Source organism: Ochotona curzoniae, unplaced genomic scaffold, assembly GCF_017591425.1.
Source record: "Ochotona curzoniae isolate NIBS_2020 unplaced genomic scaffold, NIBS_Ocur_1.0 contig_2210, whole genome shotgun sequence".
Lineage (NCBI taxonomy): Eukaryota > Metazoa > Chordata > Mammalia > Lagomorpha > Ochotonidae > Ochotona > Ochotona curzoniae.
Genome location: NW_024465369.1, coordinates 25,372,096 through 25,384,527, shown reverse-complemented (window position 1 = coordinate 25,384,527; position 12,432 = coordinate 25,372,096). Strand labels below are relative to the sequence as shown.

General features: G+C 34.7%; 1 protein-coding gene across 2 annotated transcripts in view; it reads left to right on the top strand.

Moving 5' to 3' along the window:
• KCNH7 (potassium voltage-gated channel subfamily H member 7) overlaps positions 1–12,432 on the top strand; it is a 436,066-nt gene that overhangs the window by 385,416 nt on the left and 38,218 nt on the right. For both annotated transcript variants that reach the window (XM_040971656.1, XM_040971657.1), the window contains exon 9: positions 4,429–4,628. In XM_040971656.1, coding sequence (XP_040827590.1) covers positions 4,429–4,628 — 200 coding nt within the window. The remainder of the gene's footprint in view (positions 1–4,428; positions 4,629–12,432) is intronic.

The window sequence follows — 12,432 nt, the reverse complement described above, 5'->3', positions numbered from 1 at the left end:
ATATTTTGCTTGTTCTATCAGGTTGTTTCAGTTAATATCAGTTGTATAAATTTATCCATTTAGCTAGCATATCAGATTTTTGAATGTGATATTCTGAAGGAAATTTTAAAATGCACCTGCTTTATTTGTATAATTTCTAAAGCTAAATTAAACCTTTTTGATCAAATATAAATCCTCTTTGTATTTCTGGATGAGAACATGAAATAAAATATGTTGTTGAGAAGAAAAATCCCTGTAAACAATGGCTTAGTAATCTGCCTATAATTATTATTTTATGTTAGCTGATAGGCATCAAGTAAGTACGGAATACAGAACATATTTAGTATTTTCTGCCAAGCAGCCTACAAACATTAGCTTTGTTTGCTTTCTTAAAATATTAGAAAGTTGTGGTTCCATTATAAATTTAAACATTATCATCATACAATTTCGTAAAGAAAATGTTTCAATTATTCATTCATCTTTTCAATTACGTACTTATATATAGATTTTTTTCCATGACAGTGAGCAAAAGAATGTGTTTATGACTCATACTAATATTTTCATTCATTTTAATACTAATTTAGAGATAAAACCACAGTACCTATTAAAAACTAAACAGGATATTTTTCCTGATCTTTCTCCTTCATGAAATTATGTGAGTTAGGTAAAATAACTAGCATTGACTATGAACTTTAGAAGTATACTCAAACACATAACTGTCTCCAATATTAGCCCTCGAATGAATAAATATATGTATATATATTTCTCACTTGAATTTGCCTGGGATCACAGAATTAGAATCTGTCAAATATTACGTTCCCCTTATCTGTTCATTTCACAAAACAGAAATACTTAGGACAACTTTTTCTTTCTGTGAATGATAAAAAAAAAAAACAGCTGATCTATCTTATGGGGGAATCAATATCTTTTAACATGCCAATTAAAACTCAGCACACATCTGCATTAGTCTGGCTTGCCAGATGAGCAGAATTGATGAGTAGATGGTAGATGACAGATGGGTAGATAGATGGAATGATAGATATGAAAGAAGGAGAGAGAGAGAGAAAGGAAGAGCTCTGAATACAGATAAGGAAATTGGCCTGTGTAGTATGAAGACAAAATGTCAAAATGTGTAGCCAGCCAACCGAAACACAGGAAAGCTGGTCAACATTTCACTATTCAGTCCTCATCTGAAAACAAAACTGAAGACAAGGGAGGAATTTTTTTCACTTTGAAGAAAGGCAGAAAAAGTGAATCCACTTTTACCTTTTTTTCTATGGAGGCCTTCAATGACTAGATTATGACCAAGCCATTGGAGACAAAAATTTGCTTTATTTGTTTACTGACCCGGATGTTAATCTAATCCAGAGTTACACAAACACATTTATTATAAGGATTTAATTTTTAACTGAAAAGTCAGATTTAAAGGAAAAAAAGGAGAGATCATGAAAAAGACCCATCGTTGGCCAGAGATGAGCTGATCCAAAGCCAGGAGCCAGGAGCTTCTTCCAGGTCTCCTATGCGGCTGCAGAGTTTTTTCCTGTATCTGGGGTCAGGGGAGAAACAAAGGGAAAAGCCCCACCCAGCCTCCCACTCATCCCAGGTCCCTGATGCGAGGCATGCTGCGAGGGTCCTGCTCAAACAGTTTTGATAGTTCAACAGTTCTGAATTGCTGCCAATCTCACCATTCCAAGCACAATGAAATATATTCAGAATCCACTGGCTGACATTGTCTCTTCATGGTTGGGGTTCTGAGATCAGCTGTGAAGTCAGAGGGATCTCCAAAGAAACTTCATCCCAGATGATCCCAGCCCTGATTCTGGTGTGTGCTTGCCAGTACAGGGTCCAGCACCATCCGTCGTCCCAATCAGTTTATGCACATGCTGGTCGTTGCAATTGCTGGGTCAGTTGTTTCCAGCCCTGTCTTCCATGCCCATTATTCTCCTATTAGACCACTCCCACTCCTGGATTATGCACTCTCCAGGTGGTTCTAGAGTTTAACTTGACAGATTTAGTCCCTGGTGCCAGCGTCTGCCAGCTGATGCTGCAGCAAAGCCCAACCAATCCTCACCCACTCTAATTGATGCTTGCACCAGTAGGAAAAGTCAACCCAGCCTGACTTTTCCCTCACATGAGGCCCAAGGTGTTGCATCCCCGCCTGGCCTGAAGTTTCCTTTATTATTATTAGTGGATTCAATGTCTCCCTAAAATCCATTAACATTTTTTTTAAATAGTCCTGTGCCTTGGACACTAAAAATATGTATGTTTACACAGGATGTGAAGGACCTCTGCTTAAAAATGACAAAATTTGGGCCCGACGCGGTGGCGCAAGTGGTTAAGGTCCTCGCCTTGCACGCCCGGGATCCCATATGGGCGCCAGTTCTAATCCCGGCAGCCCCGCTTCCCTTCCAGCTCCCTGCCTGTGGCCCGGGAAGGCAGTCGAGGACGGCCCAAAGCTTTGGGACCCTGCACCCGCGTGGGAGACCCGGAAGAGGCTCCTGGCTTCGGATCGGCATAGCATTGACCGTTGCGCTCACTTGGGGAGTGAATCATCGGACGGAAGATCTTCCTCTCTGTCTCTCCTCTCTGTATATCCGCCTTTCCAATGAAAAAATAATAAAAATAAATCTTTAAAAAAATGACAAAATTTTAAAGAAAGAAATAGAAGAAGACACAAAAATGGGAAAACCTTCATTATTTTGAAAATTAACATTATCAAAATTTCCATGCTGCCCAATGCAATGTACAAATTTAATGCAACCCCAACCAAAATACCAAAGATATTCTGCTCAGATGAAGAAAACACAATGTCAAAATCATATGGAAACACAAAGGATCCTGAATAGCTAAAAGCAAACTTAAAGAAAAAAAAAAAAAAAACTAGATTGTAGGTCAATGTAACAGAAACCACTAAAAATAATTCATGTAAATAGAGCCAATTTTTGACAAATGAGTTCAAATCAGTCCCTAGAGAAAGGATAGTTTCTTCTGTACATGGTTTGGAAATAATTGCATCTTCATATACAGAAGTATGAAACACTCCATATACTTTATTCCTTATTCAAAAATCAACTCAGAATGGATAAAGGTTTACAGCCTTTGTCTATACTGTTGAGAAACAATGGCTTTCTTATTTACTACTTATAGGATTCTTTATTTGTGGGAGGGTAAAGCTAATGATTATAAACTGAAAAATGTCACTGTAGAAACTAAAAGAAAAAATAAGGAAGCGGGACTGAAGGTCAGAGCATGGGTGGGAGGGAGGAAGGAGTGGGAACTATCATTAGGCTCCTAAAAGCTTGTCAGTGAAATACATGGAATTTGTTCACCTTACACAAATTTAAGAATTAATTTAAAAAACAAAATATATTATTTCTACCAATACTGACTTAATAGTAGCGTTTAAAACAAAAATGTCAACATTGTGTGACATTTATAATGATCTGTGAGGAAAATGTTATACATGTGTAAAGTATTAATTGGATCTCTGTTAACTAATTTATTCCATGGTTGCAGTTAAAAATAACTTTTCATTTACCATAAAAAGCTTTGGATTTTCATAATAAATTAAGATAAATTTAAAAAAAAAAAAGCTATGCAGGTTCCTCTGAAAACTGTTTGAAACTGGATAAAATGAAAAGGGAAAATTTTAAATAATTAAAAAGTTTATCATAAATTATAAATATTTATCCACAAAACAGCTAACAGGCTTAAATACTGAATATGCAGCATGAGGATTACAGAAGTTTCTTCCATTAAAGAAAAAAAATGCATCCAATTTTCTCAACATAAGCAAAACTATATACATCATCTAGTCAGAGATACAAATGATAAAAATGAGTTAGAATCAATTAAAATAGTGTACAAATTAGTAGTCCATGAAACTGTCCATTTGTGTACAGAACTCGTCCTCCATTTGTAAGTATTCAAAATAAGCTTAAGACATTACTGTATACTTATGGTACTACAAGGTTGTTTTGGAGGGCAACAGCCTGAGATAGGTCACAATTTAGGAATTAGTATATTGCCTCAAAATCAAAAGCTAAATTCCTAAATGATTTTTTTTTACTCATAAGCTTTTTTTTTTTTTTCAAGAAAACATACTGATGATGACTCATGATGTACCTTCCTGTTACAAATGGAGTGGTTTCTTCCAAGTGCATTTTATCACAAGAAATGTTCCTTCACAACAGCTGATATAAACAATCTGAAGTTTTGACTTAATTTAGAAACTGTGAATAATTTGGAAGCATTCCTTCCATATTTATCGTTAAAACCATACATTTTAAAAACTTTTCATTTAACTCCCCACTCACAACAGATGCTGTAGACAAATAGTAAACCGTCACAACTGGATTGAGATCATCAAAATCTATATTTGATATCTTGAAAAGATGTAAATGACTCAGTGTAGTGTTCCCACATAACTTTGTTTTTTATCCAATCCAGCATTAATGTATGCAAGCATTTTTGGGAATGTATCTGCAATTATTCAAAGACTGTACTCGGGAACTGCCAGGTACCACATGCAGATGCTGAGAGTCAAAGAGTTCATTCGCTTCCACCAAATCCCCAACCCTCTGAGGCAACGACTCGAGGAGTATTTCCAGCATGCATGGACTTACACCAATGGCATTGATATGAACATGGTATGTATGTCTGTTTTCCAAAACGGAAGCACCATGAGCACTAGAGCTATAGCCAAAATGGAAAAGCCAGTCTCACCAGCTTGGAACCCTGTGCTTTTGTTTCCTTCTCTCGGATGTTTATTTTCTCCCCTGGAGATAGTCTCTCATTCTCAATTCATGGCATTGCATGGTGCTATATCTAGTTATACTGTGTGGCAAAGGCATTATAACATGATGCAAACTGATATAACTGTGTGTGAGAGAGTTCCCATATTCAGTTAGTGCTTTAGGTGGGACATGAGTATTCAAAATGTGGCATAGTGGTCAGCACCCCAAAAATTAGTTGGCCCCAGGTGCAATAAGATTTTCCAAATGAATAATAATAGCTAAGACATCCCAAAGATCAAAGTTAACATAATTTAATTGATAGACATTTTGAAAGATCTGTAGGAGAAGTTAGACTTTACATATGAGAAAAGTTTTAATGATAGATGCTTCCTGCTTTTTAAAGAATTTTTTAAAATATTTTAAACAATGATGACCTTTTATTGTATCTGCTTTAATATAAATTTCCTTTGAAGGAAAAAATATGGATTCCCTCAAATCTTTTGTTGTCACTCATCGTAACCATTCCCTCTAACGTCAGTATCCCCAAATCAGCAAAATCCAGATTAATATGCTCCATAAAACTCTTCTAATTGTTAAGAAAACTACCCACATTCTTTTGTATACTGTGTGGTCAGAGCAACTGATTGTCGTAAATAGATACAACAAATTCAAGGTCTATGATGTATCATAGAACTGGAGGAAAAAAAAAAGATTGATAGTGTTGTGCCTTCCAATCTTGCAAATCCTCCACTGTGCATTGAATCTGTTTTTAAGAATTTTCAGAAAATAAAATCATTCATAATTAATTACCTCAACTGCATAATGCAATTTTCATATGAGCTGAAACAATTTCAACTGACATTTTTGAGTAGTGAATCCTGAAAAAGAAAGTTTCAAATTAGCCGTAATCTTGCAAAAGTATTGTAAATATTACCCAATTTGATACACACATGTGAGAATGGATAAATTTATAATATCTTAATGGATTTATTTGAAAATGACATGCCATTATAAAAGTCTGCACTTAAAAGACCAATAAAATTAGCTCATTTCATAGAAAACTGAAGCTGAATTCAATGGTTATTTCTAATTATCCCAAAGTTCATTGTAAAAAGTTCATTCGATAAATTGAATTCCCCATGGGAAAGTTAAACTCCCAAGAAAGACCACCTACATATTGATCACATTTATGTAATCCCATCATTATGATTATTTAAGAAAAATAGCAGTATTCAAAAATTACTGGGGAATCTCTACTGCTGGGTTGCCTGAAGCAGTGTCAAGAATTTTTTAAAATACATGTCACTCAATTCTGTTGTCCAGTACTGTCAGATTATTTCAACAATACTAAAACAATTATTTCTTTTATATCCCCTCTCCATATTACGCTAGTTTTGTGACCATTTTTGTGATTTAAGTCTATTTTGTGACAACTATTTACCTTTCATTGTTTGACTCTAGTACCTATGAATATGGTTTATATACCACTTGCCTATTTACAATGTACTTATGAAAGATTTATCTCTTTCCTGTCTGCTTCACACCTTAATACATGGAATAACAACACCCACCGGTAAGAACAGGAGGTATTTCTATCCAATTTAATTATCGTGTAAAATGTGGAGAACACCCTTGTTATCTGTCAGGTTTAGAGCTTGTTAAATGATTTCCAATATTACTTCTGATCTTTTTTTTTTTTTTGCATGATACAGCAGAGAAAAAAAAAAAAAAACAAAGCAAGAAACTGGGGAAGATAACCTGAATGAGGCCAAGTAGAGACTAGAGAACCTTAATTTTAAGTTACTTGACCTCTGATTATATTTATATAGTTTCCAGCACCCCACAAAAAATTACTTCTGCCCCATCCCTATTCTGGTAAAGGTTATGGGTATACGGTTTGCATTAGATAATTGTCATAAAGAAAATGTCATTCTCTTTCATCTATTTTCACCTCTATTTTCATAATGTAGGTGCTTTTCTTTCCTCTCATCTGCATGCCAGTATTACATGATCCTGGAGTGTGTGAGCTCTAAACCATGTGCCGCTGAGTCTTGCATGTGGTTTTGAGAACTTGACTTTGCACGAACTTCTTGTTTGAACACAATGTCTACATTTTTCATTTTGTGACTGCAAAGTGAGTAAAAATATCAAAGTTTAAGATAATTCTGAAAACTCAGAAAATGGAAGATACTTGCTTATGAAGTAAGATATGCTAAGCAAAGTTGATTAGAGAAAAGCAACGATATACTTAGACCATTGAGAGGTTTTAAAAAAATCAACATGGATTTTTTTAATCTCCAAAAAATATTGTTAAAATACATGTGACTTCTTAATTTATTGTGAAATAAGCTGTAATTTAATGATAGCTTAAATGATTTAAATTTATGTATAGTAATATATATAAGAACATCAGACTGTTGTACTTCTTGCATCAGCATTCCATGTTATTTCATTTACATATAACCTTAAATATAATTTCTCATGAAACATTTCAGGTCATTTTTATTCTACTGCCATGCCCAAATGAGGTACAAAGTTTCCAGTTGCATTGTAATAACTGACCTAAAATTGTTTTTATGACTTTAAACATCTGAGTGCTGGATAGACCACAAAATACTGGAAAGAACTGCTAAATATGTGCCATTTACCTTATTTCTTGTCTTTATGTTTTTGACGAACATGTTATTGCTAAAATACTGTAAATCTGAAGCTATTCTGGGAACAAGTGCATACTTTAAACTGAAACAAATGCTTCACAATGCAAAAGGAAGGGGGCCAGGAGAGTAAGATAGTAAGAGGGATATTTTCTTTGAGTCTGATCTCAGGCTTAGGGAAAGAAGAAATTATCTCAAGGATTGGACAGGGTTATTCTTGACAACCTTTTCTTTCTTTGTGTTGAACACAGTCTGTAATTAGCGTCAAGATATACTTTCTCAGGTTAGGACTGGTGGCATCTCAAAGAGTTCTCCAAATTAAAGCCATCTTCTGATGCAGCTGGAAATTTTCCAAAGTTAGCTAACATTATCACAGTTTAAACACTACCAAGACACTAAAAGTAATCTTTGATGTCAATGTATTATCAAATGGCCTCACATTACACACACAGAAGCCTAAGTTAACTACAAAGGACATTGATAACCATAAACTGTATTATTCTTGGTGAAGAGAAACAAACTACTTGGGACAGAAACTTAGAAAATTTTATGATCATTTAATGGACAATTTATATGTAGTATCTAAAAATACAGCACCACATCCCTATCAAGAAATGTCTTGGTAAGAGAAAAAGATCTGAAATAGAGATTGAGGGAATCATACATTAGTTTTCAGTCTGTCACTAATCTTGCGCAAGTCACTTTTAACCCTTTGCCAATTTCATTAAACCTGACATTTTCAAGTATTTTAACGCACCAGTTTCTCAAATATGCTCAATCTAAGAATAATTATTATGGGAGCCTTTCTCCATGATGAAGATTCTACCCTATCTGCTCTTCACTTCTTGTTCCATCCCTGGACCTCTGAACTTCCTTTCTGGAACATTCACTTCTGCAATGAATTTTATTGAATAACTACTGAGACAAGTGGGTGGTAAAATTGTTGATGACAGAGAACCAAAGGAAAACATTTTGATTAAAGACAGGGCCAGAAGTAGAGGAAGCACATTTGTGTGAGAGAGTACAAGGCAGAATTAGATAATCTAGAAAAAATTTCACTTACTTTACTTTAGGGGAAAAAATTCATTATTTTTAACATTTGTACAAAAATTGTGAGAAAGAAAGAAATAAACAGCAAAGTGGAATAAAACTAACTTCTTTAGCTAGGTGCTAAGTCTTGTGTAAACACAAGCAGAAAGAGAAAAGAAAGGGTGAAATGTTTGTTTTTAAAAGTTCAGGAAGTAAACCAGATGGCCCTTGCACTGTGTAATCCAATCTCTCTGATAAAATAGAGGCTAGATTAATTCCTGATTTCTGCATGTACCATCTAACTACTCTCTCCAAAGCTTTGTTACATCCATTCTTTATACATAGTTACATGATTTCATCTGTGTAGAACTTCATATTCAGATCTTTGGAGTGTTGTGATACACTAGTGCATTGTAGTGATGATTTCTTTCAGTAATGTTCATTGTGGAAAACTGGATAATGAGGATCTTCATGACAATAAACTCAATCAGAAGTGCAGTAGAAAAAAAAATGAAAAAAGAACATGGCTTGATTGCGCTGTATTGAGACATTTCTGAAGTTGAGCATTTATATTCAATGAAAAAATGTTGACTAATCAACATACCAAAGAGCTGTAACAAAATTACCAGAAGGACAATGTCTTCAATTTGACTAGTCTTCTGCACGTTTGAAAAATTGAAAGGAGATAGGCAGAAACTTACATTTAAATGATAATGACCAATGGCATTTAACACCTTTTGGTTCTTTGGCAGTATGTTCTATGCAACATTTCAGGAACTGAGATTAAAAAGTAGTTTTGTAGTTCAAATTATGTTTTGATTTGTGTATCTATTAGTTGGCACAGATTGCCTAACTTTGAAGAATCTGGGTAGATAGAAATATTTTTCACTGGCATGGAACCTGTTGTTAGCCATATCTTGTTGGTTTGATCACCACTATAGTCAGCCCCTTTAAAACAGATGCTTAGGGCCCGGCGCGGTGGCGCAAGTGGTTAAAGGTCCTCACCTTGCACGCCCGGGATCCCATATGGGCGCCGGTTCTAATCCCGGCAGCCCCGCTTCCCTTCCAGCTCCCTGCCTGTGGCCCGGGAAAGCAGTCGAGGATGGCCCAAAGCTTTGGGACCCTGCACCCGCGTGGGAGACCTGGAAGAGGCTCCTGGCTTCGGCCCGTTGCGCTCACTTGGGGAGTGAATCATCGGACAGAAGATCTTCCTCTCTGTCTCTCCTCTCTGTATATCCGCCTTTCCAATGAAAAAATAATAAAAATAAATCTTTAAAAAAAAAAAATAAAACAGATGCTTAAGAAATGGTAAAGTTCATTAAGATCCCTTATCCTAAAATTCTCAAAAATAGCAGTCAGTATTGTCACATGAGCTTCCTGACATGATCAATGGCAAGTGTAAGGCAGCCATTTCATACTTTGAATCACAATTGTACCTGTTCAGTCATCTTCCGCAAGTGTTAAGGGACATTTATTATAGTCTCCAAACATCACCATGAAGAACATACTGAGAGATATCACCATGATGGTTCCATGCAAGTTGATTTCTTCAAAGCTAGAATCTAACCTTCACCCATGCCTGACCCAAAAGCTAAAGTATCAGTGTGACCTGAAACTGAAAAACAGCCATGCCAAAACACATTTCTGAGGCAATAGCCCACTTTGACATCTTAGGTTCCCGATTTATCATGATTTTTCTTCGAGGGGTAATAGGAAAGCAAAAATTGTGTTCAAGTGTAAAATAATAGTCCTTTTTGAATAGGACTTCAGGGAACAGTTTTCAGTGCTGTAGGGTTTGATGGGTTTCAGAATACTTTGGAGTGTGAGAATTACTCAGAAGAGTAATGCAAGCCTAGTTCACTTTCAGATCACTTAATCAACAACAGTTGAGTCAATAATAAAAAGTAGATTGTGAACTCTCATTTAGAAAATATTTGTTGGAACTATTATTTAAATTTCTTCTTACTCAAAATGCCAGAATTGTTCAATATCTCTTCTTTTAAAATATTTATTTCCTTTTTTTATTACAAAAGCAGATTTGCAGAGAAAAGGAAATACAGAGAGAAAAAGTTTCCATCTGCTGGCTCACTCCCCAAGTGGCAGCAAGGGGCAGATCTGAGCCAATCCAAAGCCAAGATCCTAGAGCTTCTTCTGGGTCTCTTTCCTGTTATGAAATATTCTGCTACACCCTTGCATTATGAGGAGTTTCCTAGCTTTTCTTGCAGGTTTCACTGTATGATTAGTAATAAAGTCCATAACCTATCGGAAATTCATTTTGTAAATTATTTTCTTAATATGAATAGAAAGAATTAACCATCTTTTTCATTTAATTACAAACAACACTTTGAAGGTCACATGATATTACCAAATTAGAATAAAGACATAAATCTAAACTACTTCATTTATCTATTCCTACAGGAATGGTGGCCTTCTCTAATGATTTAACATCTAAAAAAATAGCTCAATCTTTATTAATAGTATTTCACTTTTTTTGCTGCTTAAGAATATTAACTTGTTCATACAACATGAATGAGCAGTTTTATTGAATTACAATTTATTTAATGTTAGGCTTTTAAGATACCCAAAAATAAGATTGTAAAATCATACTCAAAAACCAATATGAAAATTTCCTAATAAATTCAAGGACTTAAAAACTCATAAAACATGAGTATGTTGATTCTTCCTTACAATAGCAGTATGAATTCTGGCTTGATTTTTTTTAAAAAATTCTAAGTTTTAAAGTTTGACAGACACAAAACGATATATTTAGGGAATATGATGTGATTTTTGTTATACATTGTGTAATGTTCAATCAGAGTAAATATATATATCTTCAAACATTTACTCCTTTAATAGTTAAAACATCCAAATCCTAGTTTGTAGATATTGTTATAATTATACAATATAGACATACCCTACTATACAATAAAGACTCAACTTCTAAATCTTATCTGATTCTAACCTAGTACATGTCAATCAACTTTTCCATCATTCCCTCGGCTATCCTATTTGTCTCTGGTAACTAGCATTTTATTTTTTACTTCTATGGGATGACCATTTTGTAGGCTACATTTTTACACTCTAGTGAGATCATGTAATACTTTCCTTTCTCTGCTTGGCTTGTTTCGCTGAACGTAATAATCTCCAGCTCCATTTACATCCTTGCAAATGACAGGGTTTCCTCCCTTTCATAGCTGAGGAGTATCACATTGCATATATGTACCACATTTTCTTTCTCATTCATCAGTGGATGGATACTTAAATTATTTCAATGTGTTAGCTATTTGTGAAAACTGTTGAAATAAACAGGGGCATGTAAATATCTCTTCAACAGATTTCATTTTTCTTGAACGTAGGTCCAGGAATGGGATTGCAGATCATACAGCAGTTCTATTTTTCCCTTTTTGACGAGCCTTCATGCTATTTTCAACCACAGTTCTAGTAATTTATATTTCCAGCAACACTATGAAATAGTCATTTTCATTTAGCCAGTCAAAATGTAGTTGTCATGTAACCATTGCCATTTTTATGTCTTCCTTTAAGAAATGTCTGTTTAGTTCTAATGCCAATTTTTAATGTAGATTGTTTGTGGAACTTTTGTCACTGAGTTGGTTGAATTTCTTAAAAATTAGTGATATTAGTTTCTTTTTAAGTGTATTTTTATGTCTATACTTTTGGAAACTGACACAGAAAATTCTCATCCATTCCTGTGTCCTATAGTGTTTTATCAATGTTCTTTGACCTGGTAGTTTTAAAGATTTAGGTCTTACATTTAGGACTTTAATTTAGTTTGGGTTGAGCTTTGTTTATGGTGAAAAATAGAAACTCAGTTTTACTATTTTCTGTGTGGACATCAGCTTTCCCAACAACATTAGTTGAATACACTCTCCGTTTTCCAATGGGTCTTCTTAGCACCTTCATCAAAGATCAGTTGCCTATGATGTCTAACTCAGATTTCAAATAATCAATAGAAATACGTTATATCTACTTAGTTGCCGCTAAGCTGCTTTTACATTCTTCTTTCCTGAAGCAGG